The following is a 27,949-nucleotide window of genomic DNA, read 5'->3' on the forward strand; positions in this document are numbered from 1 at the left end:
CATGTCTCCCGCCGCAGGAAGATGAGGCAGCGCCGGCGGCTGCGGGCGTAGCGGGCCACCGCGGGCCACCGCCGCGCGCCGCCGCCTCTGCTACAGTCCCTTCCCGCGGGGCCTGCTCTGCGAGAAGCTCGAGAGGGGCCAGGCGACGCGAACGCGAGTGGGGAGGAGAGGAGGAAGGACGCGCGCCCCCGGGCCCTGCGCGTTCCCGCCGCCCACGCGCGACCCTCGGGGACGCGCCCGCCACCCTTTTGTCCCCGGGGTCCCCGAGGGCGGTGGGCAGCAGGGAGCCCCGGTGCACCCGGTGCATGCCCCCGCCCAGCAGGTGAGCGCACGCGGAGGGGCCCCCGGGCGCGCGCGTGGAGCGTACGGGGACGCGCGCACGGTGGGGACCCCCCCCCTTCCCTTAGTGCATGGAAAAAAAAAAAGTTGCCTCCGGGTCTCTCTCGGGTCCGCGGCGTGGCTGGGGATGGGGCGAGCCCCCAGGGGAGGGTTGCACGCGTCCCCCTTGCACAGGGCCCCGGGCCCGGCGGCGCATTGTTCTCTGCCTTCAACTTTGCGCGCCTGGAGAGGGGGGCGACGTGGAGGGGACGCGCGCACTTGGGAGCAAACTTTGCCCAGGCCTCTTTTGTGATGGTTCTCTTTGGACGGTCACCCAACTTCATCAGATAGGGGTACTCTAACTCCTGGAGACCTTGGGGAGGTGTTCCCTTACCGCCTACCCTCAATCCTCAGCCTCAGGGAGGGGGCTCCCCATGATCGGAACTGGAGTTTGGAGGGAAGAGAGAGGACCATCTACTCATTTCATCAGCTAAGGGGGCCCCAACTCGTGGGTGTCTTAGGGGAGGTGTCCCCTTACCGCCGACCTCCACCCCTTCACTCGAGGAGGTATCTCCTTGATCCTGGCTGGAGTTTGGAGGGGTGAGGGTCATCCCCGCACTCCACGACCTGGGGTTCCCTAACTCTTGGGGGTTTTGAGGGAGGTGTCCCTTTCCCACCCACCCTCAGCCAGGGAGGCCCCTCCAGCCCTCCGTCCGAGTTGGAGTTTGGAAGGAAGAGTGAGGACAATCTCTTCACTTCATTAGCTAGGGGATCCCCAACTCCTGGGGGTCGGGGGAGACACATCCCCCCCACACACTCAGGAATGGGCCCCCTAATTCAAGCTAGAGTTCGGAGGAAAAAAAGAACAGGTTCTTTTGTCTGTTACAAGAAAGGGACCCCTGGGTACAGGGAAGGTGCGGAGACGTGGGGACCCCAAGATGGGAACATCTGCTCTGTGTTAATGTGGGGCGCGGCACAGCCCTGGGTTTGGGACACGGTGGTGGCCTGCCTTCGAGCCTCAGAGAGCTTCCAGCCTCCCTCCCTCCCTCCCGCACTCGCTGCCGGAGTGGGGGAGGGAGGGAGGGAGGGAGGGTTGTCCCCAATTCTGCTTCCCTCCCAACAATCCAAGAAGTCTCAGGTTGTCCCCCTCCTCCTCCCCCTCCCCAAAGTGGTTGTGGCACCGCTGACCTGCAGTGTTTCGCCTGTCCCCCTGGGGGGGTACCTAGAAAAGTCGGTTTCAAGTACCCCACAAAAAAAGTGTGGTTTTTTACAACTTAGAAGAGAAAAAAAAAAAGTCAGTTTCACACGTCCTCCGAAAAGGATAAAAAGAAAAGAAACCGCGGGGGAGGGGTGCTCTAGGCGGTCTGAGTTGGGGAACAAAAGAGTTGGGGTCCTTGAGCTTCTGGACGTGGGTCCTCCCTCAACCCCAGAACCTCCTTCCCCACCCTGTGGTTTCTCAGGCCTGGCTACCCTTCTCTTCTTTCTGGGGAACCCTGGAAAAAAGTTAAGTTTTTAGTGTCTGGTGGCCGGCTAGGCTTTCCTCTCTTCCCCGGGGTGGGGGGCTGCGGCCTGGCAGGTGGATCCCCTCCCCCGCTGGTGGAGCAGAGCCCCTGGGACCTGAAGGGGAATCCCAGGTCTTGGGGACCCCCCCCAGGGTGATGTTGGTAAAAGGATGTTTTCAAACTTCGCTCCGAATAATTCCCGGATGTATCCTGACAATAAGACAGCCTGCTGGGTTTGGTTTGGTTTTTTAACTTTTCTGCATGAGGTTAGGTTTCGGGGGTGAGAGGGAGACTTTGTGGGTCCAGGCAAAGCTCCAGGCAAAGTTCCACCCGTGAAGTCTTGAAGTTACGAGTTTGTATTGCTTTGAATTTGGGGGTGACCAGGGTTTTGAGTGTTCCGTGACAGATGCTGAGTGGGAAGGTTCCATTAATTTCATTCGGAGGAGGCAGAGCCTGGGCCATGGCTCTCCTGGAAAGGACCCATGGACAGGCCACCCCAGGGGGTTGATAGCGAGTATCCCTAGCCCTCGCCCCCCCAACCCCCAACACCGGTTTAAAATGTGCAACTTGATGCTCTGGTGGTCCTTTGGGAATGGAGAGAGTTCATATGTGTACCCCCTCTCTATTGTTGAAGCTGTTTGCTCTGGAAGGGTCTACCGGGGATCCCCCAAACCCCAGGTTCCCTGCCTCCTCCCTCCAGGGCCCCATGGACCCCAGACCCTTGCCTGTGATATCCGCTTGTTCGTGCACTCAGACCTCTCTGTGTCTCCCCTGTCCCACCACACAGGGCTGTCTCTAGGCCTGGGGACCCCACCCCAGTTCCTACGCCTGCTGCCCTGGCCGGACGATGAACCAGTCTCAGAGGATGGCACCCGTGGGCTCCGACAAAGAGCTGAGTGATCTCCTGGACTTCAGCATGGTGAGCCACCACCCCGGCGCCTGCCCCCCCAGCGCCGCCCCCCCCCCCCCCCCCCCCCCCGGCGCCTGCCCCCTGCTCCCAGGCTGGTGGGTCCTGCCCAAGTGGAGCCCCCAGCTCCCCGGCAGAAGTGGACAAGTCTCAGGAGGGAATGGAGGAATGGAATCCCCCATGGGTATGGTGACACCCGCCAAAGAAGTGGGCCCACCTACTGCTTCCCAGAGAGAGGGAAGGGCTCTTCAGGGCTCCAGCCCCCCTGCTCCGGTGCTCACCGCACAAGCCCCATGTGGCTGTGGGGGGCTGGTGGCCTTGGCTGTCTAGTCAGGAAAGTCATCATCAAAGTTACAGGTGGTGAGAATGAGGTCCCAGGCTGTGCTGACCCATGCTGGGGACCTCAGAGAGGAAAGCCACCACCTCTGGAGCGCCCGTGACTTACCCTCCTCTGTCTGTCACTCCTCCGACTGCTCCCCGTCCACCCCCCACCCCCCTAAGGCTTCCAGCAACCCTGCTCCATTAGCATATCATCCGCCCTGGGTGGGGAGAGGTGGTCAGTTTCCTGCCTGTTCTTCAGCTCTGTAAGTGCCCGAGAGGTTGCTGCGGGACAGGTGAGGGTCTCCTGGTGGGCATCGCCACAGCCTAGGACCCTCAGCTCACCCATCTGTGCAGTGGGCACCCTTGTGGCTATTGGGGGTACCCTGGACCTGTGCTTCAAGAACCAGCATGGTTTTCTAAGCTCTGTGGATTCTTGAAATCTCAGCCCCACCCCCAGAAGTACTACTGAGCCCTGAAACCTCCTAGGGCGACTTCCGGTCTGAATTCCCCTGCTCCGACCCACAAGGCACCCAGGCCACAGAATTCTGCCAAAAACAAGGGTGCCCACACCAAAACAGCACCAGCTCGCCAGCCTGCGGAAATGCAGCCCTGGGGATGGAGCCCCCAAGGCTCCGGAAGGCCCTGTCGGTATTTTTAAGGTCCATCTTATTTTTGCCTCCCTGGCTGAGTAGACAGAGGCCCCAGCCCGCTTGTTTTTTTTTTTTTTGATTTTTTTTTTTTTTTTTGTTATTGTTAAACTGACAGGTCACGGCCTAGTGGCCCGGAACACACAGCTTGGGGGTGCAGCTCAGCCCTCTTGGACCCATGGGAACACCCCAAGCCTCTGGGCCGCCTCCTCTACAGTCCAGAGGCCCAGGATTTCCCCTGATTTAGGCCAGAGAGCATCCCGGGGTACCGAGGGGAGACTGAGGTGGAAGCAGGTAGGGACTCACCTCCCCCGGCGGGACCTTGTGTGGCCAAGTTGGGAGGTGAGTCCTTGGTTAGAGGGTTTTGTTTCTGAGCTAGGGTCTCATGTAGCCCAGGCTGGTCTTGAATTCTTAATCCTCCTGCATCCGAGTGTTGGGAAGACAGGGCCTCCTGTGCCACCTTGTCCAGCGTCCATTCTTCACTTTTTTTGGGGGTGGGGTGGGGGGTGTGTGTGCTCGCGTGTGCACATGCATGTACCATGTTTATGCCCAGTGCCCTAGGAGGTCAGAAAAGGGCATCAGATCCCTTGGAACTAGAGTTCTGGATAATTATGAGCCGCCATGTGGGTGCTGGGAACCGAACCCGGGTTCTCTGGAAGAGCAGCCAGTGTGCTAACCACTGAGCCGTCTCTCCGGCCCTGTGCCTCTTTTCAATTTTTTGAGACGGAGTCTCACTCTGCAGCTTGTGCTGGCCCCAGATGGAGCCATGTGCCCACAGGGGGCAGGGACGGTGGCCCTGCACGCGTCCTGCTGTGGGGCTACACTACCACTGCCTGGTTGTCTGCGGGAGGGTTCAGAGGACAGTGTGGGTGGCGTGGGGCCTTCCACTGCTCTTGTCACTTGGGCCACACAGGTGAAAGCTGGCAGTCTGGTTGGGAGTTGGCTGTGTCTCTGAGCCCTTTAATATGCAGAGACTTAGCACTGTGGACAAGGGAGAGCTGGGAGGGGGTGTGGGTGTGGCAGGGGTCACCCTGTGCGGAAGAGGTTCCCTCTAGGGCCCTCACACACATGCCCAGCTCTGCCACCCAGCACCTCAGTCCCTTCTCCTTTTTGGTTTGAGACAAGGTCTCACGTGGTCTCCCTATGTAGCCAAGGAGGACCTTAGATGACATTATCCTGCCTCCGCTTCCCAAGTGCCAGGATGACAGCCTCAGTTTCCGCTTAGTTGCGGCTGGGCCACACTTGGCAGTGTGTGTCTTCTGGTCCTCCTGTGGTGCCCGTAAATGAGTCACCCAGACAAGGGGGGCCCTCCATGGGGTGGGAATGTTCGGACACACGGGGATGGCCCTCCATGGGGTGGGAATGTTCAGACACACGGGGATGGCCCTCCGTGGGGTGGGAATGTTCAGACACACGGGGATGGCCCTCCGTGGGGTGGGAATGTTCGGACACACGGGGATGGCCTGGCCACCATTGAACAGAAGCGTGTGATAGTCAGGCTGGGGTGGAGGAAACGTCACCTCCAGAGCAGATGGTTTCGGGCACTGTGGCATAGCCCTGTCATCCAGTGCTCCTGAAGCTGAGGCAGGAGGATCATAAATTCAGGGCCAGCCTGGGCAACAGAGAGCCTGTCTCAGAAACAAAACCAAGTGTGGCTCCTGAGAAGTGACCCCTGAGGTTGTTGACACACAAAACAAATTGTGAAGTCATACCCTCTAGCGAGTGGGTCACTGTGTGTGTGTGTGTGTGTGTGTGTGTGTGTGTGTGTATGTGTGTGTGTCCCGTTAACCCAGAGTTCTTTCAGCTGCTGCCGAGTTGAGTGTGCGGTCTCCTTCCGAGCATGTCCTCCGCGGGGTCGCCCTGACCATAGCTCTGTGGTGCACCCAGCCTCAGCAGAGCAAGCCCGCCTCTTGGGGCTTTCTTTAGCGGACGCCCCTTCTACCCCAGCTCTACTGCGACACTCACCGCTCTCCTCTGTCCCCACAGATGTTCCCACTCCCTGTGGCCAACGGGAAGGGCCGGCCTGCCTCCCTGGCTGGGACCCAGTTTGCAGGCTCAGGTAGGGTTGAGGGGCACGGGGGGTGTCTGTGAGGGCCTATTGGAGAGCTCTCTGGTGGCGGTCCCTGTGGACAGTGGCATTGGGAGCCCCACCAGAGTGTGGTCGCTCTAGAGCCCGTTGAGTTGGGCTGACTGGAACCCAGGCCTCTGTGTCTTGTCTGTTCCAACGATGAGGCCCACGGTGTGGCCCGGCCTCCCCCACTGATTACATTTTGAACAGGTGTCAGGTGCTTGGTATATACATGGTCTAGCCTGGTGACAGGGACCGCAGGGGCAGGGGCCTTCCTAGGACCCAGGACTTCCGAGGTCTCGAAGGAGAAAGGTGATCCGAGATGACGTGGATGGGGTTGAAGTTCGCTGGCGTTTGTTAAACAAGGGTCTTTCTGGGCTATGTGGAGGGAACATTTGGGAAGCTGGTGTGGGTGGCTCTTACTTACCCCACCCAAAAGCAAGGCCATCAGTCCCTGTCCTGCTGGTCTTCCCCTCGGCCTGAGGAAGTGGATGGAGGGCCATCTGGGCACTCCTGAGGGCCTGGAAATCCCCACAGGCTCCCATCACCCCGGAAGCAGCCCCCAACCCCCAGTGCGCAGGCTTCCGGCCACGACAGAGGGGTAAGGTCAGGTTGGCAGGCACTGTGAGGGTGGGTGGAGAGGGCTGTCCTGTGGGCAGCACGGCTCTTCAGACCCTCTGCCCCTCATCGACAAGGCCTTGGGGATGGCCCAGCCTCATGGGCTCTTCCTGCAAGCCTGGCCTGGATGGGGCCCTGAGAACATCCCCCACTGGTTTTTACGGTTTCTGTCCGGCTCATCTCACTCTCCAGACCTGCCCTCATTCATGCCCTTGGACCCTCGGGTACCAGGCTCATGTGCGGTCCCTAAGAAGCCTAGTATGTGGCCTTGGAGCTCTGGGACTGTCCTGGAGACACTCTTGGCTGGTCCTCACGGTGGTGTACGTCTAGAGCCCAAAGACCGCAGGGGATAGAGACCACATGGGCCATGTCACCTTTGAGGGGACAGCACTTCTGTCAATCTGGGTTGCAGAGAGGATGTTCATCCTATCTTTGGAGGTCAAGGTGCATGCGGGGTGGGTGTGTGTGTGCATACGGCAGGTCCTCTTAGCGATGCCAGTCCAGGGAGGCTGGGTCTGCCACTCCGGGGCAGTGCCGTGAGAACACAGGACCGAGGAGGGCTGGCACAGTGCTCCGCCATGGGTGGGAGCTAGGGGTCAGAGGTCTGTGAGTCTCACGGTGAGGAGCCTGCTGTGGTTTGAGCCCTCCTGCATTTGATGAAGGTTTTTCTCGATAGTGTTTCATTTTGAAGTTACTCTTCAAGTCTCAGGAACGGGGTGAGAACTCATAAGAGTAGATCCTGAGTGCCAGCCCCCAGTGTGGTGCCCCACATGGCTGTCTACGTAGATCCTGAGTGCCAGCCCCCAGTGTGGTGCCCCACATGGCCGTCTACGTAGATCCTGAGTGCCAGCCCCCAGTGTGGTGCCCCGCATGGCCGTCTACGTAGATCCTGAGTGCCAGCCCCCAGTGTGGTGCCCCACATGGCTGTCTATGTAGATCCTGAGTGCCAGCCCCCAGTGTGGTGCCCCACATGGCTGTCTACGTAGATCCTGAGTGCCAGCCCCCAGTGTGGCGTCCCGCATGGCTGTCTATGTAGATCCTGAGTGCCAGCCCCCAGTGTGGTGCCCCGCATGGCCGTCTACGTAGATCCCGAGTGCCAGCCCCCAGTGTGGCGTCCCGCATGGCCGTCTGTGTTGTGAAACCAGCCCCTACCTCGCACCTTGTGTTGACTGCACTCTCTCTTCACAAAGGAACCTGTGTGATACGTGTTGACTTGCGCTATACATGGGCACTCTATACGTAGGACGGGGCTCTGGTTCTGATCTCTTTCTCGGTCACATCCCTGACCCCCGCTGCTGCTGCATAGATGGAATCCTTGTAGTCTGCCATCTGGTGAGACCTGTGCCTCCAGGAGCCCAGGATGGTCCCTCCGAGACCTGTCCGAGCTGTCTGTCCTGCCGGTGTCTCCTTCCCTTTATCACTGCTGGAACAACTTTCAAATGACATCTCTGGCCAGATGTGGAGGTGCACACTTTTAATCCCAGCACTCAGGAGGCAGAAGCCAGCCTGGTCTACACAGGGAACTCCAGGTTTCCAGGGCAACATAGTAAGGCCCTATCTTAAAAACAAAAACCCACCATGTCTTAAGAACAATTACGACCTCCATTTCTAAAGCCCTGTGTGTTACATGATAACTTTGGGTGACGTTCTTGGAGTTCCAGGTCCTCACAGGAACAGAATGTGGATGCATTGTTTACTCCTGTGGAAATGATCAGGATGCTGAAACTTGGGGTTTCCTTCTAACTGAACAGGGCTGCCCCGTACCCCACCCTACACAGCCCGTGTTGGTTTGTGGTCACACTTTACATAGGAAGGCTTCTCCGGCCTTCCCATCACCGGAGCAGGGGAGGTTGAGTCAGACAACAGAAACAGCGCAGGGGAGTTTCTTGGGTTGTTTGAAACGTCTCCGAGAGATTTCCTTCTCTGAGTGGCTTTCTGGGTTTGTCGGTTTATTTTGCGTGTGTGGGTGTTTTGGCTGCATGTGTATCTGTACCTCACGTGCATGCCCGGTGCCTATGGTGGCCAGAAGAGGGTGTGTCAGATCCCCTGGAGCTGGAGTCACAGGTGGCTGCATGTGGGTGCTGGGAACTGAGCCTGGCGACTCTGCAGGGTCAGCCCGTGCTGGGAACTGCTGAGTCAGCTGTCTGGCAGAGGGGGTCGATTTTATGTTTGTTTTATTTGCCGACTGGGGACTGGATCAGGAGCCTCCAGAATGGAAGGCAAGAATTCAGTTGCTGCCACACAGCAGCTGAGGCAGAGGCCATGGAGGGACGCTGCTTCCTGGCTGGCTGGTTGCTCTCCATGGCTATTCAACCTGCTTTAATCCTAGCACTGGGGAGACAGAGGCAGGGGGATCTCCGAGTTCCAGGTTAGCCAGGGCTACAGAGTGAGACCTTGTCTCAAAACAAACAAAAGCGTTCTCTGCTGAGTCACATACACAGCCTTTACTAGTTTTTAAAATAAGCTCTGAACATAGAAGTATGAGATCGCTGGGACCAGGGTTGTGGCTGAAGGGTGTAGCGGCCACCTTGCACACACAAGGCCCTAGGTTTCATCCCAGGAGCACGTGAACACAGTGGTACCCCGTCACCCCAGCACTGGGTGATGGAGGAGGGGATACTCAGTTCAGGTCATTCTCAGATAGATAACAAATTGGAGGTCAGCATGGGCTTCTGTGTTACATTTTGGGGGGTCCCCGCCTGCCAGCTCCCAAATAATGGCATGGAGACTTCTTACCGCGACAGCTCGGCTGCTGGGTTAGGCTTGTTCCCAAGGAGCCCTTACAACTTAAATTAACCAGTTTCTACCGATGTATGTTCCATCACGTGGCATTACCTCCCTTCCATCTCGTACCTCCTTCTCCTCTGGCCTACAATCCTCATCCTGTCCCGGGAAGTCCCGCCTCTACCTCCTGCCTAGCTATGGACTGGTCGGCTTTTTATGACACCAATCACAGCAGTACATCTTCACACGGTGCACAACTAACCCACCACAGCCTGCCTTCCCAGCTCCTCCCAACTGTGGGGTTGGCTGGTGTTTCCAGAGCCTGCACCCAGGGCAGGTGCCACGGCCTGTGGACAGCGTGGGTTCTGTCCCATGCTGTGTCAGTCCTACGGAAGCCTTTGGATCTGTCTGGATCAAGCTCAGAACTCTTTCAAGCCAGAGTGGGTGACCACGCCTGAATCCCAGCACTCGGGAGGCAGAGGCGGGCAGGTCTCAGTTCAGGCCAGCCTGGGCTACAGAGCGAGATCCAGGACAGCCAGGGCTACACAGAGAAACCCTGTCCGGAACTACAGTGGCTGACCAGTGTCATAGTGAATCTTCTTAGAGAATCCTAGTGTGCTTTCTGTCACTGGGACAGACATGGTCACCAGAACCAGCTTGGAGAGGACAGAGTCTGTCTGGCTTACACAGTCCATCATGAGGGACACTGGGGCAGGAACCTGGAACAGGAGCTGAGGCAGAGGCCATGGAGGGACGCTGCTTCCTGGCTGGCTGGTTGCTCTCCATGGCTATTCAACCTGCTTGCTTTGTTGTTGTTGTTGTTGTTTGTTTTCTTCTTCTTTGAGACTGAGTTTTTCTGTGTAGCTCTGGCTATCCTGGAACTCAGAGATCCTCCTGCCTCTGCCTTGGATTGCTGGGATTAAAGGCGTGCGCTGTCACTGCCCGGCGCCACTGTGTTTTTGAAACAGTGCCTCAACACCTGGTGCTCCCTATCCAGCTAAGCTGGCCGGCCACTGGGTCTCGGGGATCTTCCTGTCCCTGCCTCGCCAGTGCCGGGGTCCCAAGTGTGTGTAGCACTGTGCCTGGCTTTTTAGGTGAGTTCTGGGGCTCAAACTCAGGTCCTCGTGCTTATGTGGTGAGGACGTCCCAGTAAGGCCGTCTCCCTGGCATCTACTGGTAGTTCTGCTTACCCCTGCGCCCCTCAGTTTTTGGCATCCCCTGATCTGATTGGCCAGCCAGACCTACCCTGAGTGTCCTCTCACCCAGACACAGCCCGGTCAGTGTAGCCAGCCAGTCCTTCCAGATCAGCCATTCCCACTCAAAGGCTGTGCCCTGGCCCCCCACTGTGTCATCCCAGCACTCAGAAGAAGTCAGGGAGGGCTATGTGAGCCCCACTCCTCAGAACAGCCGTCTGTGAGGCTGCCTTCCCACCTCCGTCCCTTTGTCCTTGACTCTCCTGGGTCTGTTGTATTGATCTTACCGTGGGATCTTCTTGGAGAAGAATCGATATTTGCCATCAACTCCTTTCCACTTTTATCTTAATTCCTCTTTTAAAAGTTCTTATCTTTCTTTGCTTGAGTTTAGGAGTTTAGAATCCATGTGTTCACTAATACTTTTGATTATTAGTGGGCGTGTGAAGATGGAGTCTAGGGCCTCAAGCATGCTAACCACCTAGTCTGCCCTCAGCCCAAGGCTTGACTGGAGAGTGGGGGCGTGGTCAGGGTGGAGCCCCGCCCAGAATCCGCCAGTGAGGGGCTGGGGGCGTGGTCAGGGCGGGGCTCCGCCCAGAATCCGCCGGTGAGGGGGCTGGGGGCGTGGTCAGGGCGGGGCTCCGCCCAGAATCCGCCGGTGAGGGGCTGGGGGCGTGGTCAGGGTGGGGCTCCGCCCAGAATTCTCAGATATGCTGTTCTGTGCTGAGTTTTCTTCTGTCTTTTTATCGTGACCATCTTAGTCATGCAGCCATATTTGTTTTCTTTTTTGTTTGTTTTGTTTTGTTTACTTTTACTCTTTCAATTATGTGTGATGTGTGTTATCTGTGTGGGAGTATGCATATGGATATGTGAGTGCAATTGCAGTGTTGAGGTACCACGTGGACGCTGGGAATCGAACTCAGGACCTCTGGAAGAGCAGCCAGTGCTCTTAACCTCTGAGCCGTCTCTCCAGCCCTCGTTTTGGTTCTTTTGCTCTCATGCCTTTGTCTTCCGTGTCATCCTGGGTGGAGTTGGTAGTGGGAGGAAGGCAGGTTCTGTTTGAGAGCTTTGTCGGGCTTGCTTGGGACAGTGTCAGCTGACCTTGGGTGGATGTGACCCGGCACTGGCTGGGTTGGCTGATGTTGTCTGTGGACGTGAGGAGAGATGGTTGAGGTTGGTGAGTTGGTCCATGTACCTGATTAGAAGGCTCACGTGGAGCTGGTGCTGTGAGCTGATGTCCCCTGTGGAGATGGTGCTGTGAGCTGATGTCCCCTGTGGAGATGGTGCTGTGAGCTGATGTCCCCCAGCCCCTGTGGAGCTGGTGCTGTGAGCTGATGTCCCCTGTGGAGATGGTGCTGTGAGCTGATGTCCCCCAGCCCCTGTGGAGATGGTGCTGTGAGCTGATGTCCCCTGTGGAGATGGTGCTGTGAGCTGATGTCCCCCAGCCCCTGTGGAGCTGGTGCTGTGAGCTGATGTCCCCTGTGGAGCTGGTGCTGTGAGCTGATGTCCCCCAGCCCCTGTGGAGATGGTGCTGTGAGCTGATGTCCCCTGTGGAGATGGTGCTGTGAGCTGATGTCCCCCAGCCCCTGTGGAGATGGTGCTGTGAGCTGATGTCCCCCAGCCCCTGTGGAGATGGTGCTGTGAGCTGATGTCCCCCAGCCCCTGTGGAGATGGTGCTGTGAGCTGATGTCCCCTGTGGAGATGGTGCTGTGAGCTGATGTCCCCTGTGGAGCTGGTGCTGTGAGCTGATGTCCCCCAGCCCCTGTGGAGATGGTGCTGTGAGCTGATGTCCCCCAGCCCCTGTGGAGATGGTGCTGTGAGCTGATGTCCCCCAGCCCCTGTGGAGATGGTGCTGTGAGCTGATGTCCCCCAGCCCCTGTGGAGATGGTGCTGTGAGCTGATGTCCCCCAGCCCCTGTGGAGATGGTGCTGTGAGCTGATGTCCCCCAGCCCTTGTGGAGATGGTGCTGTGAGCTGATGTCCCCCAGCCCCTGTGGAGATGGTGCTGTGAGCTGATGTCCCCCAGCCCCTGTGGAGATGGTGCTGTGAGCTGATGTCCCCCAGCCCCTGTGGAGATGGTGCTGTGAGCTGATGTCCCCCAGCCCCTGTGGAGCTGGTGCTGTGAGCTGATGTCCCCCAGCCCCTGTGGAGCTGGTGCTGTGAGCTGATGTCTCCCAGCCCCTGTGGAGCTGGTGCTGTGAACTGATGTCCCCCAGCCCCTGTGGAGCTCGTGGGGGCCACGCTGAGTTCCACCATACTGTGGGCTGCTCCTGGTGAGCTGCGCTTCCAAGTTGTCCTCCACACTAGGCCAGGGGATCGTCTCCATGATGGGCCTAAGAATGAATATGTGAACCCTGTCGTGAATACAGCTGTAGACAGCACGTGAACAGGAGAGCCCTGTACCAGTAAAACTTTATTTATAAAAGCAAGTCAGGGGCCAAAGCGCCAACAATGCTCACAGAAGAATAGAACTCTATGGGCCTTCTCCTAAGTTGTCTGGGCTTGATTGAGCCAAGCTCTGGGTGGAGGTGCCTGTTTCCTGGTGCTTCACCTTGAGGGGCATGAGGAAAGATTGTGAAGAGAGAGAGTGAGAGAGAGCGCCTGACACCAACATCTTCTATTAGACCGTTTTAATTAGTATGCAAGTGAAACTGCTGTGAATATTCATGTTGAGGTTATTAAGATGCATAATTTATCAGTGGGGTGATTTTAATAACTGTATTAATGGGGTGGGGGAGGGGCCTCCTGAGTTTTGTCGTTTATAGAATGGAACGAGATAGGGTTTGTGCTGGAAAGTCTTGGGGCATCCTCAACAGTGCCAGGCTCTGGGGGATGGGACACTCTTTGCTGAGTTCAGGGGTCACCCAGGCTGCTCTGGGCTTCCAAGGCGTTCTGTATACCCCTGGGGTTTATGCTGAATGAGGGTTAGTGGGACCACAACAGTAAGGGTGTTGCCTGCCTGCCACACACAGCTAAAAATTTTGGGGTGTAGACACCCACAGACTGCACCTGATGCTGGGGGGGTTCCTGGAGCCCCCAGGGCTTCGTCCCAGCCCCCCACTGCCAACACACTGGAAACAGGAAGGAGTAATCGAGGGGTGAATATTCATGAGGCTGGGAGATTAATATGCATAATTATGTAAATTAGACCACAATTAAACACGATTCTCCAGGGAGCAGTTGATGAACACAAAGGCTCGTAATAAAGTCTCTAGGGTTTGAAAGTTTCTGGTGCGGAGCTGGGTGGCACGGGGTACATGGGGTGCAGAGGGGAGGGTGAGCACAGGAGCCTGCCGTCTGCCCCCGCCCCCCCGTCTAGAAAGTGGACGTGGACGCTTCAGTCCTGCTCCTGCTTGTTGGTGCAGTTTTACAATAGGGAAACTGAGGCACACAGCATGGCCATGTAGCCAGTTTGGGGGAGGAATCAAGGTTGGACCCTGGGGTCCCTGTGTGTAGGGACGGCCCGGGGTGCCAGGAAGGAGCGAATTTGCTGCAGGTGGAGACTGCTCTCAGGGCAGAGGCCGTTAGCTGCCGTGAGGAGTGTTGGGGGAGATAAGGACCCAGCCCTGCTTTACCCCGCCCCTCAGGACAAGGTCCTCTGGTCTCCAGGCTGGTTAACCCCTGTCTTACCATATAAACTGTTGACCTTCCTCTGAGGCTGCAGGAGCCCCAGCCAGGTGTACCTCGGCCCCATCCAACAGTCTGCCTACCCTCTGAGCTGGTCAGCCTCCCCAGTGGAGGCCCCCTTCCAGGGAGACCCTACTTCTGAAGACCCTTCTGAAGTCACCATATCTGACTCAGATGCCCAGTCCTGCAGGATCCGACATAGGCTTAACAAGAGGCCTGGCCATGGGACAGAGCGGGCACAGCAGCAGGGGTTTTGACGGATGAGTAGAAGTCTGCCCTAGACAGCTGGTAGCCACATGACTGAGCTGCAGCGGCCTTTGTAGGAAGAGTCCCGGGCTGTCGATGGAGATGCCTAGCCTTATTGCTGTGGGGCATATCTGGGTGAAGGAGGGATCCTGAAACCTTCTGGGTCCCCTGAAAACTGGGCTAGGCTTCCCTTTGCCTCCTACAGGACTTGAGGACCGACCCAGCTCAGGTTCCTGGGGCAACAGTGATCAGAACAGCTCTTCCTTCGATCCCAGCCGGGTGAGACACCTAGGTCCCTGGGCCTCCTTTCCTGGGCAGGGGGTGAGGAAACGGCCTCGGGGACAGTTCGGCTCAGCCCCTGGTGTCTCCCCCTGCCTGTCTCCCCCAGACGTACAGCGAAGGCGCCCACTTCAGTGAGTCCCACAGCAGTCTGACTTCTTCCGCCTTCCTAGGACCGGGGCTGGGAGGTGAGTGTGGCCAGCAGGGAGCCCAAGAGGGCCTCGGGGCCCAGCGGCGTAGTGGAACCCCAGACAGCACCTCAGTAGCCCTGGCCTCTGCCCCAGAGGCCTGGGAGTCGAGGCAGGCCGTGTGCCGGATGCCACTTCCCACATGTTTGGTGTGAACCTGCTTTGGTGGGGAATGCGGGGACTGACAGGCAGGGTCAGAAGGCCCGAAAAACCGTGAAGGTTGCTATGTTCTAGAGTCCGGAACTGGTCAGCGCTGACCCCGGCTCCTGCCAGCGTGGCCCAGAGTGGCCTCTGCCGTTGTGAGGTGCATGTTCCCTTTTGGGCTTCCTGCTCCGGCACTTTCCCGGGTGTCCTGCCTGACAGGGCCACAGGGCAGTTCCCACAGAGGCCAGCTGTGTCCGGTCCAGCCTCTCCTCTCCCCCCAGCCCAACGCCCTGCTCCTGTTCCCCAGGTGGACCCTGTGAGCTCTGAGGGCTGAAGCAGGACAATTCGGAAGTTAGGGCTAGCCTGGGCTACGTGAGCCCCCGTCTCAAAACAAATCAGGGCTAGAGAGACAACTCAGCAGTTAAGAGCGCTTGTTGCTCTTGCAGAGAATCGGGGTTCAGTCCAGGTAGCCCCGTGGTGGCTCACAGCATCCATAACCCCCATCCCAAAGAATCTGATGCCCGCTTCCAGGCACACACGTGCGCAGGCGTACGTGCAGGCAAAACACTCATGCACATAAAATAACAATTCAGACAAAGAAAAAGTAACAGAAGAGCATGCAGATCATTTGGTCCCACTGTTGGTAGGCTGCCCTTGTCCCCTGTCCTGTATCCAGGGGGCTGAGCAGCTGGGCCTGGCCAGGCAGGACCCTGGCCAGAGGCCTCTGTGACCCCCACCATCTGAGGGGCCCTCCTGGGGTCTCTGGTGACTCCCTTCTGTCCCTTGCAGGCAAGGGCAGTGAGCGGAGCACCTATGCCGCCTTCGGGAGAGACACCAGTGTTGGTACACTGAGTCAGGTAAACTGAGGCAGAAGGGCGGAGGTGGCCCGACCTCCAAGATGACCCTTGGGGCTGAGACTGTACCAGCGGAGCTGCAGTTGTTAAGCCCCAGCTGGGAGCAGGCTGTGCACCAAAGATTGTCACGTTCATGTCACCTCTCAAGTCCCAAGCCGCTCAGTAGCCCCACCCCACGTGAGGAGCAGATCTGGGCAGCATACAGGATATGGTGCTCAAAGCCCTGTCTCTGCTGCTTCCATGGGGCAGGCCCCAGTATGGGCCTCTGGGCCCCAGGGTGAGAGGGTGCATCTTGGGCACTGTGCAACAGTGAGGCTTGGGGGCCTGGCCCAGCCCTGGCGTGCTCTTGTGGCATTGATCTCCACAGCTGGTAGGGTCTCCAGACAGGGATCGGCCTGGATCTAGACATCAGCCCCAGCTTCCTGGTGTCCTCATCCCCCAGGCTGGCTTCCTGCCAGGAGAGCTGGGCCTCAGCAGCCCCGGGCCACTGTCCCCATCGGGTGTCAAGAGCAGCTCCCAGTATTACCCCTCATACTCCGGCAACCCTCGGCGGAGAGCTGCGGATGGTGGCCTGGGTGAGTTGGGGCTGAGGGCGTGGGTGTGGTGAGGGGCAGTTGTGGCAGAGACTGACGCCTGGCCTGGGTGCTGCTGAGCCTCAGTGGCCACAGGGGCACCAGCCCCTGGCATGTGATGAGCTGGGGGCACACCTCACGCTAGGTGCCTAGATCTGCACCTCCAGGGTGTGCCGGCCCTGGGGCTGCTGCACCGGCATTGCTGGGTGTGGTGGCCTGGGAGAGGTCTGCTGGGCTTTCCTGACCCCTGGGTTCCCCTGTGTAGGGGGTTCCCCTGTGTTTTCTTGCATCGCGATCTTGGAGTCCCAGTGGGTGGGACCCTGGGTCTTTAGATTTGTTTTCTGAGACAGGTTTCTCTGTGCAGCCCTGGCTGTCCTGGATCTCACTCTGTAGCCCAGGCTGGCCTCGAGGTCAGAAATTCACCTGCCTCTGCCTCCCGAGTGCCGGGATTAATGGTGTGCGTCACCTCAACCAGGCTGGGAGCCAGGTTTTCGTGGGCGCGTTAATGAGGCCCCTGACTTCAGTAGGGTCCCCATGAGGGTATGTGGAGAGGGCGGTGGGCAGACGACCTTCCTCCCGCTATTGTTCCCAGCAGATACGCAGCCCAAGAAAGTCCGGAAGGTCCCGCCTGGTCTTCCCTCCTCCGTGAGTATGGGTCAGGCCGGAGCCTGCAGTCTCTGGCTTGGTGGGTTTTCCATGCCAGGAGCTGTGGCCACATCCCGTGGGTGACCAGGCTTTGAGGGAACGTGTGTGAACTGAGCATGCCCCTCTTGGTCAGGGAAGTCCTTCCTCAGGTCTGCCTCACTCCCTCTTGCTTTAGGAGTGGGTTTTTGTAGCTGTAACCTCTTAACAGTGGTGGTGGTGGTGGGGTGATGGGCACCCTGGGAGCTGGGGCAGCCAGGTCCCGCCTATTCCCCAGCCACACCCACCTGCCAAGGCTGGAAGTGTCCCCGCCCCGCCCACCGGCTTGGTGTTTGGCTGGTTGCCCACCCTGGCAGATGGTGGCTGGCCCTCGGAGGTTCACGGCGCCATGCGCCTGTGATTTAATCACATTAGGAAAGGCAGTGTGCTGGATTCTCCGGCCTGGCTGCCTCCCCCAGCACTGGGGAGGTAAGGTCACGAGTTCTAGGGTGGCCTGACTACACGGTGCACCTTGCTTCCTCTGTGTCCCCGGAACCCTGCAGTCCTCATTGATGTCAACACTGGTGTGGGCCGTGGTGGAGGGGCATAGACCAAGGCTCCCTAGAAACACACGTACTGGGGAGCAGAGCTGGGATCCGAGACTATGACCAACAAAACCCAGTTAAGCTTAGTGGAAGTTAACCCAGCAGCCAGCTTAGACTTGCTGCCTGCTCCCCTACCAGGGCAGGCCTGAGCAGCCGATCCCCTCCCGAGCCCTGTGCCGGGGCAGGCCTGAGCAGCCGATCCCCTCCCGAGCCCTGTGCCGGGGCAGGCCTGAGCAGCCGATCCCCTCCCGAGCCCTGTGCCGGGGCAGGCCTGAGCAGCCGATCCCCTCCCGAGCCCTGTGCCGGGGCAGGCCTGAGCAGCCGATCCCCTCCCGAGCCCTGTGCCGGGGCAGGCCTGAGCAGCCGATCCCCTCCCGAGCCCTGTGCCGGGGCAGGCCTGAGCAGCCGATCCCCGCCCGAGTCCTGTGCCGGGGCAGGCCTGAGCAGCCGATCCCCTCCCGAGCCCTGTGCCGGGGCAGGCCTGAGCAGCCGATCCCCTCCCGAGCCCTGTGCCGGGGCAGGCATTGGTGGTAGACCCCAACTCTGTTTCTCTAAGCTGTCAGAGTTCCAGCCGGTGCCAGCCGGTCAGGGTCGATGCCGTGGGTGCTCCCTCTGCACCTTCTATGCTGTGGGGGAGCCCGGCCCAGATGCTTGGCTGGGACCCTGCCTCTGTGGCCTAGGATCCTGTCTACCCAGAGGGACAGGGAGATTCCAGCACGCGCAAATGCTAGACAAGGGAAAATCGAGAGCTGAGCATTGGAGATGGGGCTTTGCGCATTCACTAGGAGTTTGCTATATGGAGGCAGGCCACGGTGTTCCCGAGAGGCAGAAGCGGTCTGTAAGAGGCGGTGAAGGGAAGTGAGGTCACCAGTGCCTCAGATTCTCAGGCCTGGGTCGGGCCCACCTGAACACGGGCAGGGAGGCGTTTAGGAGGGTGGGGCTGGGAGGACATGCCCCCACCCTCCTGACTGCTCTCCGGCAGGTGTATCCGCCCAGCTCAGGTGACAGCTACGTCAGGGATGCCGTAGCCTACCCCTCCGCCAAGACCCCCAGCAGCGCCTACCCCTCCCCCTTCTACGTGGCAGGTGCGTGGGGCTCCCTGGACGGGAGGGGGGGCCTCTGCAGAGCCAGATCCCTAGGCTCACCATCCTCCTCCTCACAGACGGCAGCCTGCACCCCTCGGCGGAGCTTTGGAGTCCCCCCGGCCAGGCAGGCTTTGGTCCCATGCTGGGTGACGGCTCGTCCCCTCTGCCCCTTGCACCGGGCAGCAGCTCTGTGGGCAGCGGTGCCTTTGGGGGCCTCCAGCAGCAGGAACGTATGGTAGGTGCTGTGGTGGTGTGGGCGGACCGGGGTGGTGCCAACACCTGCCTGGTCCTGCCTACCCCTCACCCATCGCCCTGGTCCCCTCAGAGCTACCAGCTGCATGGATCCGAGGTCAACGGCACGCTCCCAGCTGTGTCCAGCTTCTCCGCCGCCTCTGGCACTTACGGTGGAACTTCTGGCCACACGCCACCTGTGAGCGGGGCCGACAGCCTCATGGGTGAGCTCACACTCAGGATTCCTGGGTGGGAGCCAAGGGGAGGGCATCGGGGCTCCGTGGAGATGGGACACTTGCTGGGCTGCAGAGCTGGAGGGCGTGGGCTACTCTTGGCCACCCCAGGTTGGCCCTGGAATGTTAGAACAGGCCCCATGAAAAGTGGATCTTCCACTTTACTCTGGGGGAAACTGAGGCAGAGGGAGCCTTGTTCGTCTGGTGAGCAGGTGTCAGTGTTAGGCAAGACTTGGACACTGGTCACTGCTGCCTGTGCTGACCCTGGGGAGGTGGGTGTCATAACGGGGAAGGTCCCATCCAGTTCGCGGGATGGAGGCTCCCAGCGCGGGGCTCACCTGTCTCCCCCAGCAGGTGCCCGAGGGACTACAGCCAGCAGCTCAGGGGATGCTCTTGGGAAGGCACTGGCCTCGGTGAGCAGGGGCCTGGGCTGGTGGCGGCAGAGCGGGGCTCCTGGTAGCCTCGCGGTGGCCCTGACCCCGGCCCTCTGTCCCACACCGCAGATCTACTCCCCAGATCACTCCAGCAATAATTTCTCGCCCAGCCCCTCGACGCCTGTGGGTTCACCCCAGGGCCTGCCAGGTGTGTATGGGACGGGCATGGGAACTGTGAGTGACCTCAGGGCTGTCCCCAGTCGGTAGCCCTGGCCAGGTAGTGCCGTGAGGGTGAGATGGGCTTGAACCTGTCAGACAAACGTTAGACCCCGATGGTTGACCGGGGGCTCGGTGATGGTGAGGCACACCACCCCAGGGTGGGTGGTGGCGGGGCGTCAGCTAGGGCCGGGGGAAGTGGGAGCCGGAAGCCTCTACAAGTCTGGGGAGACGGGGGTCAAGAACAACCTGCTCTGCCGGGTGTGGCACACACCTTGATCCCGTGCTCGGGAGGCAGAGGCAGGGGGATCTCTGAGAGTTCGAGGCCCACCCTTCGCTTGGGTTTGGAGCTGCGGTCCTAGGTGTGGAAGGATGGAGAGGAACTGCCCCTGGGGCCCCTGCTGGCACCCGGAAACTGTTGTGTCAAGGCTGGCTCCTCGGGGAGGTGGGGTTTGAAAATGGAGCAGGACCTGGTGTCTGTGTGGCTGTCGGGCATCTCTGAGGGCATCCAGCTGTGGGTCTCGCTCCTTCCCTGTCCCCACCGCCCATCCTTCCTTCATGCCTTTCCTTCCCCTCCAGGGACATCACAGTGGCCCCGGGCAGGAGCGCCCAGTGCCTTATCTCCCAGCTACGATGGGGGTCTCCATGGCCTGGTGAGTGTCCCTTCCCTGCTGGCCAGGCACCAAGTGCCGGTCAATGGTGGTACCACAGAATCGGAGTACGGAGCCCTTCAGGGAGAGAGGTCGTCTCAGTGTCGGGGGCAGCTTCGAGAGGCGTGGCTGAGCCTTGGGAAGCCCGGGTCTTAAGGAGGGGCGGGGACAGAGGGACCTGCTGCAGGGCCGGGGCACACCGGGCATGTGTGCTCACCGGGCATGTGTGCAGCCCTCGCTGGCACCTCAGATCTTGGATGTGGTATGTCCACCTGTCACCTCTGTACTCAGGAAGTGGAGGCGAGAGGGTTAGGAGGAGTTAAAGCGTCTTCAGGAGTGAGGCAGGGGGATTACAAGTTTGACTTCAGCCTGGGCCACAGAGGGAGACCCTGTGTGCAGTGTGTGTGCGTGCACGTGCACATGTGCACGCTCCCCTCAGCGCCGTCTCTGCCCACACTCACAGCAGAGCAAGATGGAGGATCGCTTGGATGAGGCCATCCATGTCCTTCGCAGCCATGCCGTGGGCACCGCGAGCGATCTCCACGGACTTTTGCCTGGCCACGGGGCACTGGCCACGAGCTTCGCAGGCCCCATGCCACTGGGCGGGCGGCATGCGGGCCTGGTGAGTGTCAGCCTGGGGCAGGGGTGGGTGGCACGCGGCGGCTCTAGCCACCCTGACATGCCTGTCCTCCATAGGTCAGTGGAAGCCACCCTGAGGATGGGCTCCCCAGTGGTGCCAGCCTTTTGCATAACCATGCCAGCCTCCCCAGCCAGCCCAGCTCCCTCCCTGACCTCTCACAGAGGCCGTCCGACTCTTACAGTGGTAAGTCCAGCGGGAGGGGAAGGAAGGACAGGATTACTGTTCCGAGGCCTGAGGAGTGACGCAGCCCGGGTTTAAGCTGCTGAAGCGCGCACACCTGAACTGGATGCACAGTGGTGTGTGTCTGGGCCTCCTGCGCCCGGGAGCTGAACTGGATGCACAGTGGTGTGTGTCTGGGCCTCCTGCGCCCGGGAGCTGAACTGGATGCACAGTGGTGTGTGTCTGGGCCTCCTGTGCCCGGGAGCTGAACTGGATGCACAGTGGTGTGTGTCTGGGCCTCCTGTGCCCGGGAGCTGAACTGGATGCACAGTGGTGTGTGTCTGGGCCTCCTGTGCCCGGGAGCTGCCGTTGGCAAGTCCCGGGTTCCTAAGAACTTGGGCCTCAGAACTAAAAGCCACAGTGTTGGGGACAGACGTTGTTCGGTTGGTGCTTTTCACGTGAGAGCCTGAGTGTGCACCTCGTAAGCCGTCACTGAGGAGCTGGAGGTGGGGGTGGGGGGACACCCAGCTTAGCGGTAAAACAGCGAGCTCTGGGGGCCGGGTTAAGTGACAAGAACAGGGCACTTGGTGGACGTCTTTCTTTGCTCTCTGTACTTACACATGCCCACACGTGCAGACACGCGTACACGCGCGCGCACACACACGGACTGTCACTTGCCACCAAGGGGCCAAGAGCAGTCAGCGGTCTATTATCAAACCCTCACTGTAGCCCGAAAGCTTGGGACCGTTGTGTTCTGATTCAGTCTGGAACACTGAGTCCCACCAGGGCCTGGTGCGGTTCCCACGGTGGCTGTCAGCAGGGTGGTGGGGACAGTTCCCTACAGCAGGTTTAGGGGACATTAGGGACAGTGAGCGGGGTGTAGTTTAGGGCGAGTGTGGAAAGGAAATGGGACGGTGTCTCGGGGTGCCAGTGATGCTGAGTCTGGGAGGTGACAGGAGGAGGCTCCCTCCGGCAGGAAGGTGCAGCCTGTGCAAGGCCCCGGGCCGGCGGAGCCTGAGAGAGCAAGGGGCATGGGGGGGGGGGCTGTGGCAGGCCAGCATGCAGGGACCTGTGGCCTGTGGGAGCATGCGGCCAGTGGAAGACTGAAGTGTCCCACGTGGAATTCACAGGCGCCTTCTGGTAGCCTTAGGGATGTCGTTGGCGGTGTTAAGGGCTGTGTGGACATGGGGTGGGAGACCAGGGGTGCCGTTCCGCAGGAGAGGCCCGGTCCCAAGTGTCAGCTGTGAATGGTCTTTTCCAAGTTCCCCCGGGCGCCCCCCAGCTGGCCCGTTGATCCCCAGGTTGCTTCCGCACCCAGTGTTGTGTGTAGCTGAGATGACCTTCAACTTCCGGTCTCTTTCTGAGGCCTCCCAAGTGCTGGGATGATGGCATGTGCCACCACATCAGCATTAGGGTTTTAGTGAAGACACCCTCTCCATGTAACACAGGGGGTTTGAACTTGTGATCCTTCTGCCCCCACCTCCGCGTGCTGGGGCGATGGGTACACGTTCTCTGGCTCCTCCTGTAGCATTCCACAAACTCATTCCCTGCCCCAGAATTGACAGCAGGGTTTGTCTCCCGGCCTGTCAGAGCCGTGAACTTGCAGTCTTCAAACAGTGCGTGTGTCTGTCTGCAGCCGCCCTGTGCGGAGGCCGGATCCTAGGCCGGCTCGGTGTCGGGCAGGGCAGAGTGCGGAGGCCGGATCCGAGGCCGGCTCGGTGTCGGGCAGGGCAGAGTGCGGAGGCCGGATCCGAGGCCGGCTCGGTGTTGGGCAGGGCAGAGTGCGGAGGCCGGATCCGAGTCCGGCTCGGTGTCCCGCAGGGCAGAGTGCGGAGGCCGGATCCGAGTCCGGCTCGGTGTCCCGCAGGGCAGAGTGCGGAGGCCGGATCCGAGTCCGGCTCGGTGTCCGGCAGGGCAGAGTGTGGAGGCCGGATCCGAGTCCGGCTCGGTGTCTGGCAGGGCAGAGTGCGGAGGCCGGATCCGAGTCCGGCTCGGTGTCGGGCAGGGCAGAGTGCGGAGGCCGGATCCTAGGCCGGAACGCCTCCAGTCGTGGCCTGGGGCGCGGTCCTGGTGGCCTCGTTTCACTTTTCATCTTTGCTTCTCTCCCCCACGGCTGAGGCTGCACCCCGGCCAGGGGCCCCCGGGGCAGCCTGGTGGCCGCTGCCCCCCTCATCCCAGGCTTCTTCCAGGACTCGGGAGGGCGGGTGCCGCGGCAGGCACCAGTGAGATCAAGCGAGAGGAGAAGGACGACGAGGAGAACGCGTCCGTGGCCGACGCCGAGGAGGACAAGAAGGACCTGAAGGCCCCGCGCACGCGCACCAGGTGCCAAACCCCTCCCCTTGGGCCACACACGCACGCACGCACGCACGCAGGCACACACACGTCACACGGCACAGGTGCACACACGTCACACACGTGCACAGACCCCGGCAGGCCCCACAGGCCACCACGCCACCTCACTGTCTCCCTCTGGCCCCCGGCTCCCCTCCCCCGTAGCCCAGACGAGGACGAGGACGACCTTCTCCCCCCAGAGCAGAAGGCCGAGCGGGAGAAGGAGCGCCGGGTGGCCAATAACGCCCGCGAGCGCCTGCGCGTCCGCGACATCAACGAGGCCTTTAAGGAGCTGGGCCGCATGTGCCAGCTCCACCTCAGCAGCGAGAAGCCGCAGACCAAACTGCTCATCCTGCACCAGGCCGTGGCCGTCATCCTCAGCCTGGAGCAGCAGGTGCGAGGTCAGTGGGCGGCCCGCGGCCCGCGCCTCCGCCACCCCCTCCCTGCTGCCCCGCCAGAGCGCAGTGACCCGCCCTCCCCGACCGGCCCCCCACCCCCGGGCCCCCAGACGGCTCCCCGCGCTCGCTCTTCCTGTCTGACTCCCTGAACTGACTGTCCATGCTCGTTCCCACACTGCCGCCGTGGTGACCCGTCCACACGGTGACCCCGTCCACACGGTGACCCCGTCCACACAGTAACCCGTCCACACCGACGGACCCGTCCACACTAACCCTGTCCACACCGACTGACCCCGTCCACACAGTGACCCGTCCACACCGACTGACCCGTCCACACAGTGACCCGTCCACACCGACGGACCCGTCCACACTAACCCTGTCCACACCGACTGACCCCGTCCACACTAACCCTGTCCACACCGACTGACCCTGTCCACACAGTGACCCCGTCCACACAGTGACCTTGCCTCACACCGACAGACCCGTCCACACGGTGACCTCGTCCACACCGACTGACCCCGTCCACACTAACCCTGTCCACACCGACTGACCCCGTCCACACAGTGACCTTGCCTCACACCGACAGACCCGTCCACACGGTGACCCCGTCCACACCGACTGACCCCGTCCACACTAACCCTGTCCACACCGACTGACCCCGTCCACACAGTGACCTTGCCTCACACCGACAGACCCGTCCACACAGTGACCCCGTCCACACCGACTGACCCGTCCACACAGTGACCCCGTCCACACAGTGACCTTGCCTCACACCGACAGACCCGTCCACACAGTGACCCCGTCCACATCGACTGACCCGTCCACACAGTGACCCCGTCCACACCGACTGACTCCGTCCACACAGTGACCTTGCCTCACACCGACAGACCCGTCCACACGGTGACCCCGTCCACACCGACTGACCAGTCCACACAGTGACCTTGCCTCACACCGACCGACCCCGTCGACACCGTGACCCCGTCCACACAGTGACCCCGTCCACATCAACTGACCTGTCCACACCAACCGACCCTGTCCACACTGACCGACCCGTCCACACCATGACCCATCCACACGGTGACCCCATCCACACAGTGACCCGTTCACAGTGACCTCGCCTCGCACCGACCGACCCCGTCTACACCGTGACCCCATCCACACCGACCAACCCCGTCCACACAGTGACCCCGTCCACACCGACTGATCCCATCCACACTAACCCTGTCCACACCGCCTGACCCTGTCCACACCACCTGACCCCGTCCACACCGCCTGACTCCATGCTGGCGATCCCGACTTGCCCACTGACGTCACAGTTCTTCCTCACCAGCTGCTCCCTACACTGACTGGCGTCCACACTGACCGATCCCACACACCGACTCCCTCACACCTCGGCTGTCTCACGCCAGCTCTTCCCTCACGGGCTCTTTCCCGCGCTGATCTCCCCGACGATGGCCATTCGTCCTTATTGTCGCACACCAGCCGCCCCTGCACGGACTCCCCTCCACGGGGAGTTCCCCTCTGCCGGTCATCCATCCGGGCGACTGTCCCCACCCTGACTGCCCGTCCCTGGAGGGACGGTCCCCTTTGACTGACGACTTCCCACCTTGCTGGCCCTGAGGACCACCTCTGACAGGCCCGGACTCTGCACCCGGGCTCCACTGCCTGAGGACTTCAGCCCAGACTGCCCCGTCCCCAGGCTCTTGCTAGCCTGTCCTTATCCCGGAGCCTGGCTGCTAGGGGCCAGTGCCCCCACCCCAGGAACCAGAGGTGCCAGCCGGTGTGCGAACCACCATCACCGTTGACCCTGTCAGGGCCCCAACCTGCCCTCTGAGAGCGTCTTCCCTGACTCAGTTTCCCCATCCCAGATGGTGTTAATCCACCTGCCCAGGGCCGGTGAGGGAGGACTAGAGCTTGGACCCACCCCGCTGCTTCCTTCACCTGCACCCGCCCTGGCCCGCCTGCCCGCCCGCCCGCCCGCCCGCCCGCTGTTAACCCTTCTCTCCTGCAGCATGGTGGCCTCTGCCCAGCCGTCCACTGTCTCCTTGGCTCCAGGGTCTCTATGGCTGTGGCGGCAGAATGCGCGGCCCACCCTGTGCCCACGAGTCCGCCTCATCTGCTCTCTGTCTTTCATGCTGTGCTCTACCCTGGCTGTCCCCTGCTTGCCACACGCCGCCCCTCACCTCGCACCTGCCGCCCCGTGGACAGGGCTGGCCGCACTGCCACCTAGGGGCCTTTTGTCCCGTCAGGCCCTACGTGGTCTCAAGGGAGGAAAAGGGTCCACTGGGCACACAGCCTCTGGTGCCCACATGCAGTTTGGTCTGTGCGCTTGTCCTGAGGTCTGGGGCCACTGCCGCCACCCAGAGGGCTCCGGTCCGTCCGAGGGCAGCAGGGACATGTGTGGCAAAGGCCACGGGCTGGGCCCTCACAGCCTAGGTGCCAGCGTTTCGACTGCCACCTGCTCTCCCCAGGAGGAGACTGAGGCACAGGTTCAGCACAGGGTGAGGGGGGCTGTGCCAGTGTGTGCTTCCTATCGGGAAGCCTCAGGCCAGAGGCAGGGACGGTCTCGGCGTCCGTCAATGGAGGAGACAGTCGCCCGGCCTGGGAGTCAACGCTCCGGGCTCAGCTAGGGTGGCTGTGGCTCTGGGGCACGGGGCTCAGGCCTGAGTGCCGTTTGCTCTCGTGAGCCCTGGCTCGGTCCAGGCCTCAGCCTCTGCCTTGCAGGGCAGCCCAGCCCTGAATCCTGTCACCCAGAGCCACGAGCAGGGGCAGGGACAGCTAAGAACCCACTGCCCTGTGAGGTTCCACCTCCCCCACATGTGTTAGGGGACAGTGAGGCCTCTGTCCTTCCCAGAGTGACCACCCGGCCTCCCGGAGACATGGGTCTAAGGACACACAGACAGACAGATGCCCTTAGGGGGTGTCGCCTGCACAGGGCACCGGTCACCCTGAAGAGCGTCCATCATGCACATCTCCCCCAACACTGGCTGCCACCCACGTTGTCAACTCACACATTAGCACATAGCACGCAACGGCCCGGCCCCCCCTGACGGAGGCTCGGTGCTGTGACCCAGCAGTACGGACGAGGTGCTGTCCCTGGAGGAGAAGGACCTGAGGGACCGGGAGAGACGCATGGCCAATAATGCACGAGAGCGGGTGCGCGTGCGGGACATTAACGAGGCCTTCCGGGAGCTGGGCCGCATGTGCCAGCTGCACCTCAAGTCGGATAAGGCGCAGACCAAGCTGCTGATTCTGCAGCAGGCCGTGCAGGTTATCCTGGGCCTGGAGCAGCAGGTGCGAGGTAGGCCGCGCCCGCCCCATCCTGCTCTGCCCTGGCCTGTTGCTGGCCAGGGGTAGCCACAGCACAGTCCCAACCCTCCCTGTCCCCACCTGGGGACCGTCTCCCACCGCGCTCTCCTCCCCCACTCCCCCCAGAACGTAACCTGAACCCCAAAGCGGCCTGCTTGAAACGGCGAGAGGAGGAGAAGGTGTCCGGCGTGGTCGGAGATCCCCAGCTGGCGCTGTCGGCTGCCCACCCTGGCCTGGGTGAGGCCCACAACCCGCCCGGGCACCTGTGAGCCGTCCCATGGGTCTCCGTGGGACCAGGGACCACTGCACTCTGCCCAGGGTGCACCAGAACGGTCCTGGATGAGGCGGGTCTCCAGGAGGCGTGGAAGAGACTCAGGCTCATCATGGTGGCGGCAAGGCTCCAGGAACGCTTCGGGGCCTCGGGGCTCCGGGGCAGCCCTGTGTCCTGGCCCCGGTAACAAGCTGAGGGGGGCTCCCCCCTCGATTACCCGAAACTGGAAACAAAGCAGCATGCTCACTTTTCAGAAGAGAAAAAAGATGCCTTAACTGTGGAAGAGTCGGGCCGTACCCTGGCGAGGGGCGGCCGGGGACTGGCTTCTGGTTCAGAGCCACCAGCACATCGTGCCTAAGCGTATTTTTTTTAAGGAGAATAAAAGAACATTAGTTATCAGATTTTTTTTTTTTTAATGTAGACAAAACTTAGCAAGAACGAGGCCTTCTGTGTCTTATTGTTATTTTTTTTAGCTTTCTTTTGAGTATGTTTTGTAAGCAACAAATTTTTGTATAAAAGTCTCCTGTCTGTTGCTGTTTCTAGAGCTCGGTGTCATATTTCGTGGTCTACGAGGTTATTAAAGTAGCATTCAAAAGACCCAGTGTTGATCGAAGGGTCACCC

The 27,949-nt window shown here is 60.5% G+C and overlaps 1 protein-coding gene across 15 annotated transcripts; it reads left to right on the forward strand.

Annotated features, from left to right (window-relative positions):
* On the forward strand, window positions 1-27,871 carry Tcf3 (transcription factor 3). Of its 15 annotated transcripts, none has more exons than XM_059251798.1 (19): window positions 1-322; window positions 2,608-2,739; window positions 5,682-5,754; window positions 14,373-14,446; window positions 14,556-14,634; window positions 15,568-15,635; window positions 16,075-16,207; window positions 16,797-16,849; window positions 18,413-18,515; window positions 18,593-18,750; window positions 18,841-18,970; window positions 19,331-19,392; window positions 19,483-19,561; window positions 20,149-20,222; window positions 20,683-20,841; window positions 20,916-21,042; window positions 23,208-23,340; window positions 23,515-23,750; window positions 27,183-27,871. In XM_059251798.1, the coding sequence occupies exons 2-19, from the start codon at window positions 2,668-2,670 to the stop codon at window positions 27,323-27,325; spliced, it is 1,956 nt and encodes a 651-aa protein (XP_059107781.1). In that variant the 5' UTR covers window positions 1-322; window positions 2,608-2,667; the 3' UTR covers window positions 27,326-27,871. The 15 variants fall into 15 exon arrangements, with proteins under 15 accessions (XP_059107781.1, XP_059107788.1, XP_059107790.1 ...); XM_059251805.1 differs by lacking the exon at window positions 23,515-23,750 and adding an exon at window positions 26,822-27,048; XM_059251807.1 differs by lacking the exon at window positions 23,515-23,750 and adding an exon at window positions 26,825-27,048.
* Window positions 27,872-27,949: the final 78 nt, after the last annotated feature.

This window comes from Peromyscus eremicus, unplaced genomic scaffold, assembly GCF_949786415.1.
Source record: "Peromyscus eremicus unplaced genomic scaffold, PerEre_H2_v1 PerEre#2#chr22_unloc_1, whole genome shotgun sequence".
Taxonomy (NCBI): domain Eukaryota; kingdom Metazoa; phylum Chordata; class Mammalia; order Rodentia; family Cricetidae; genus Peromyscus; species Peromyscus eremicus.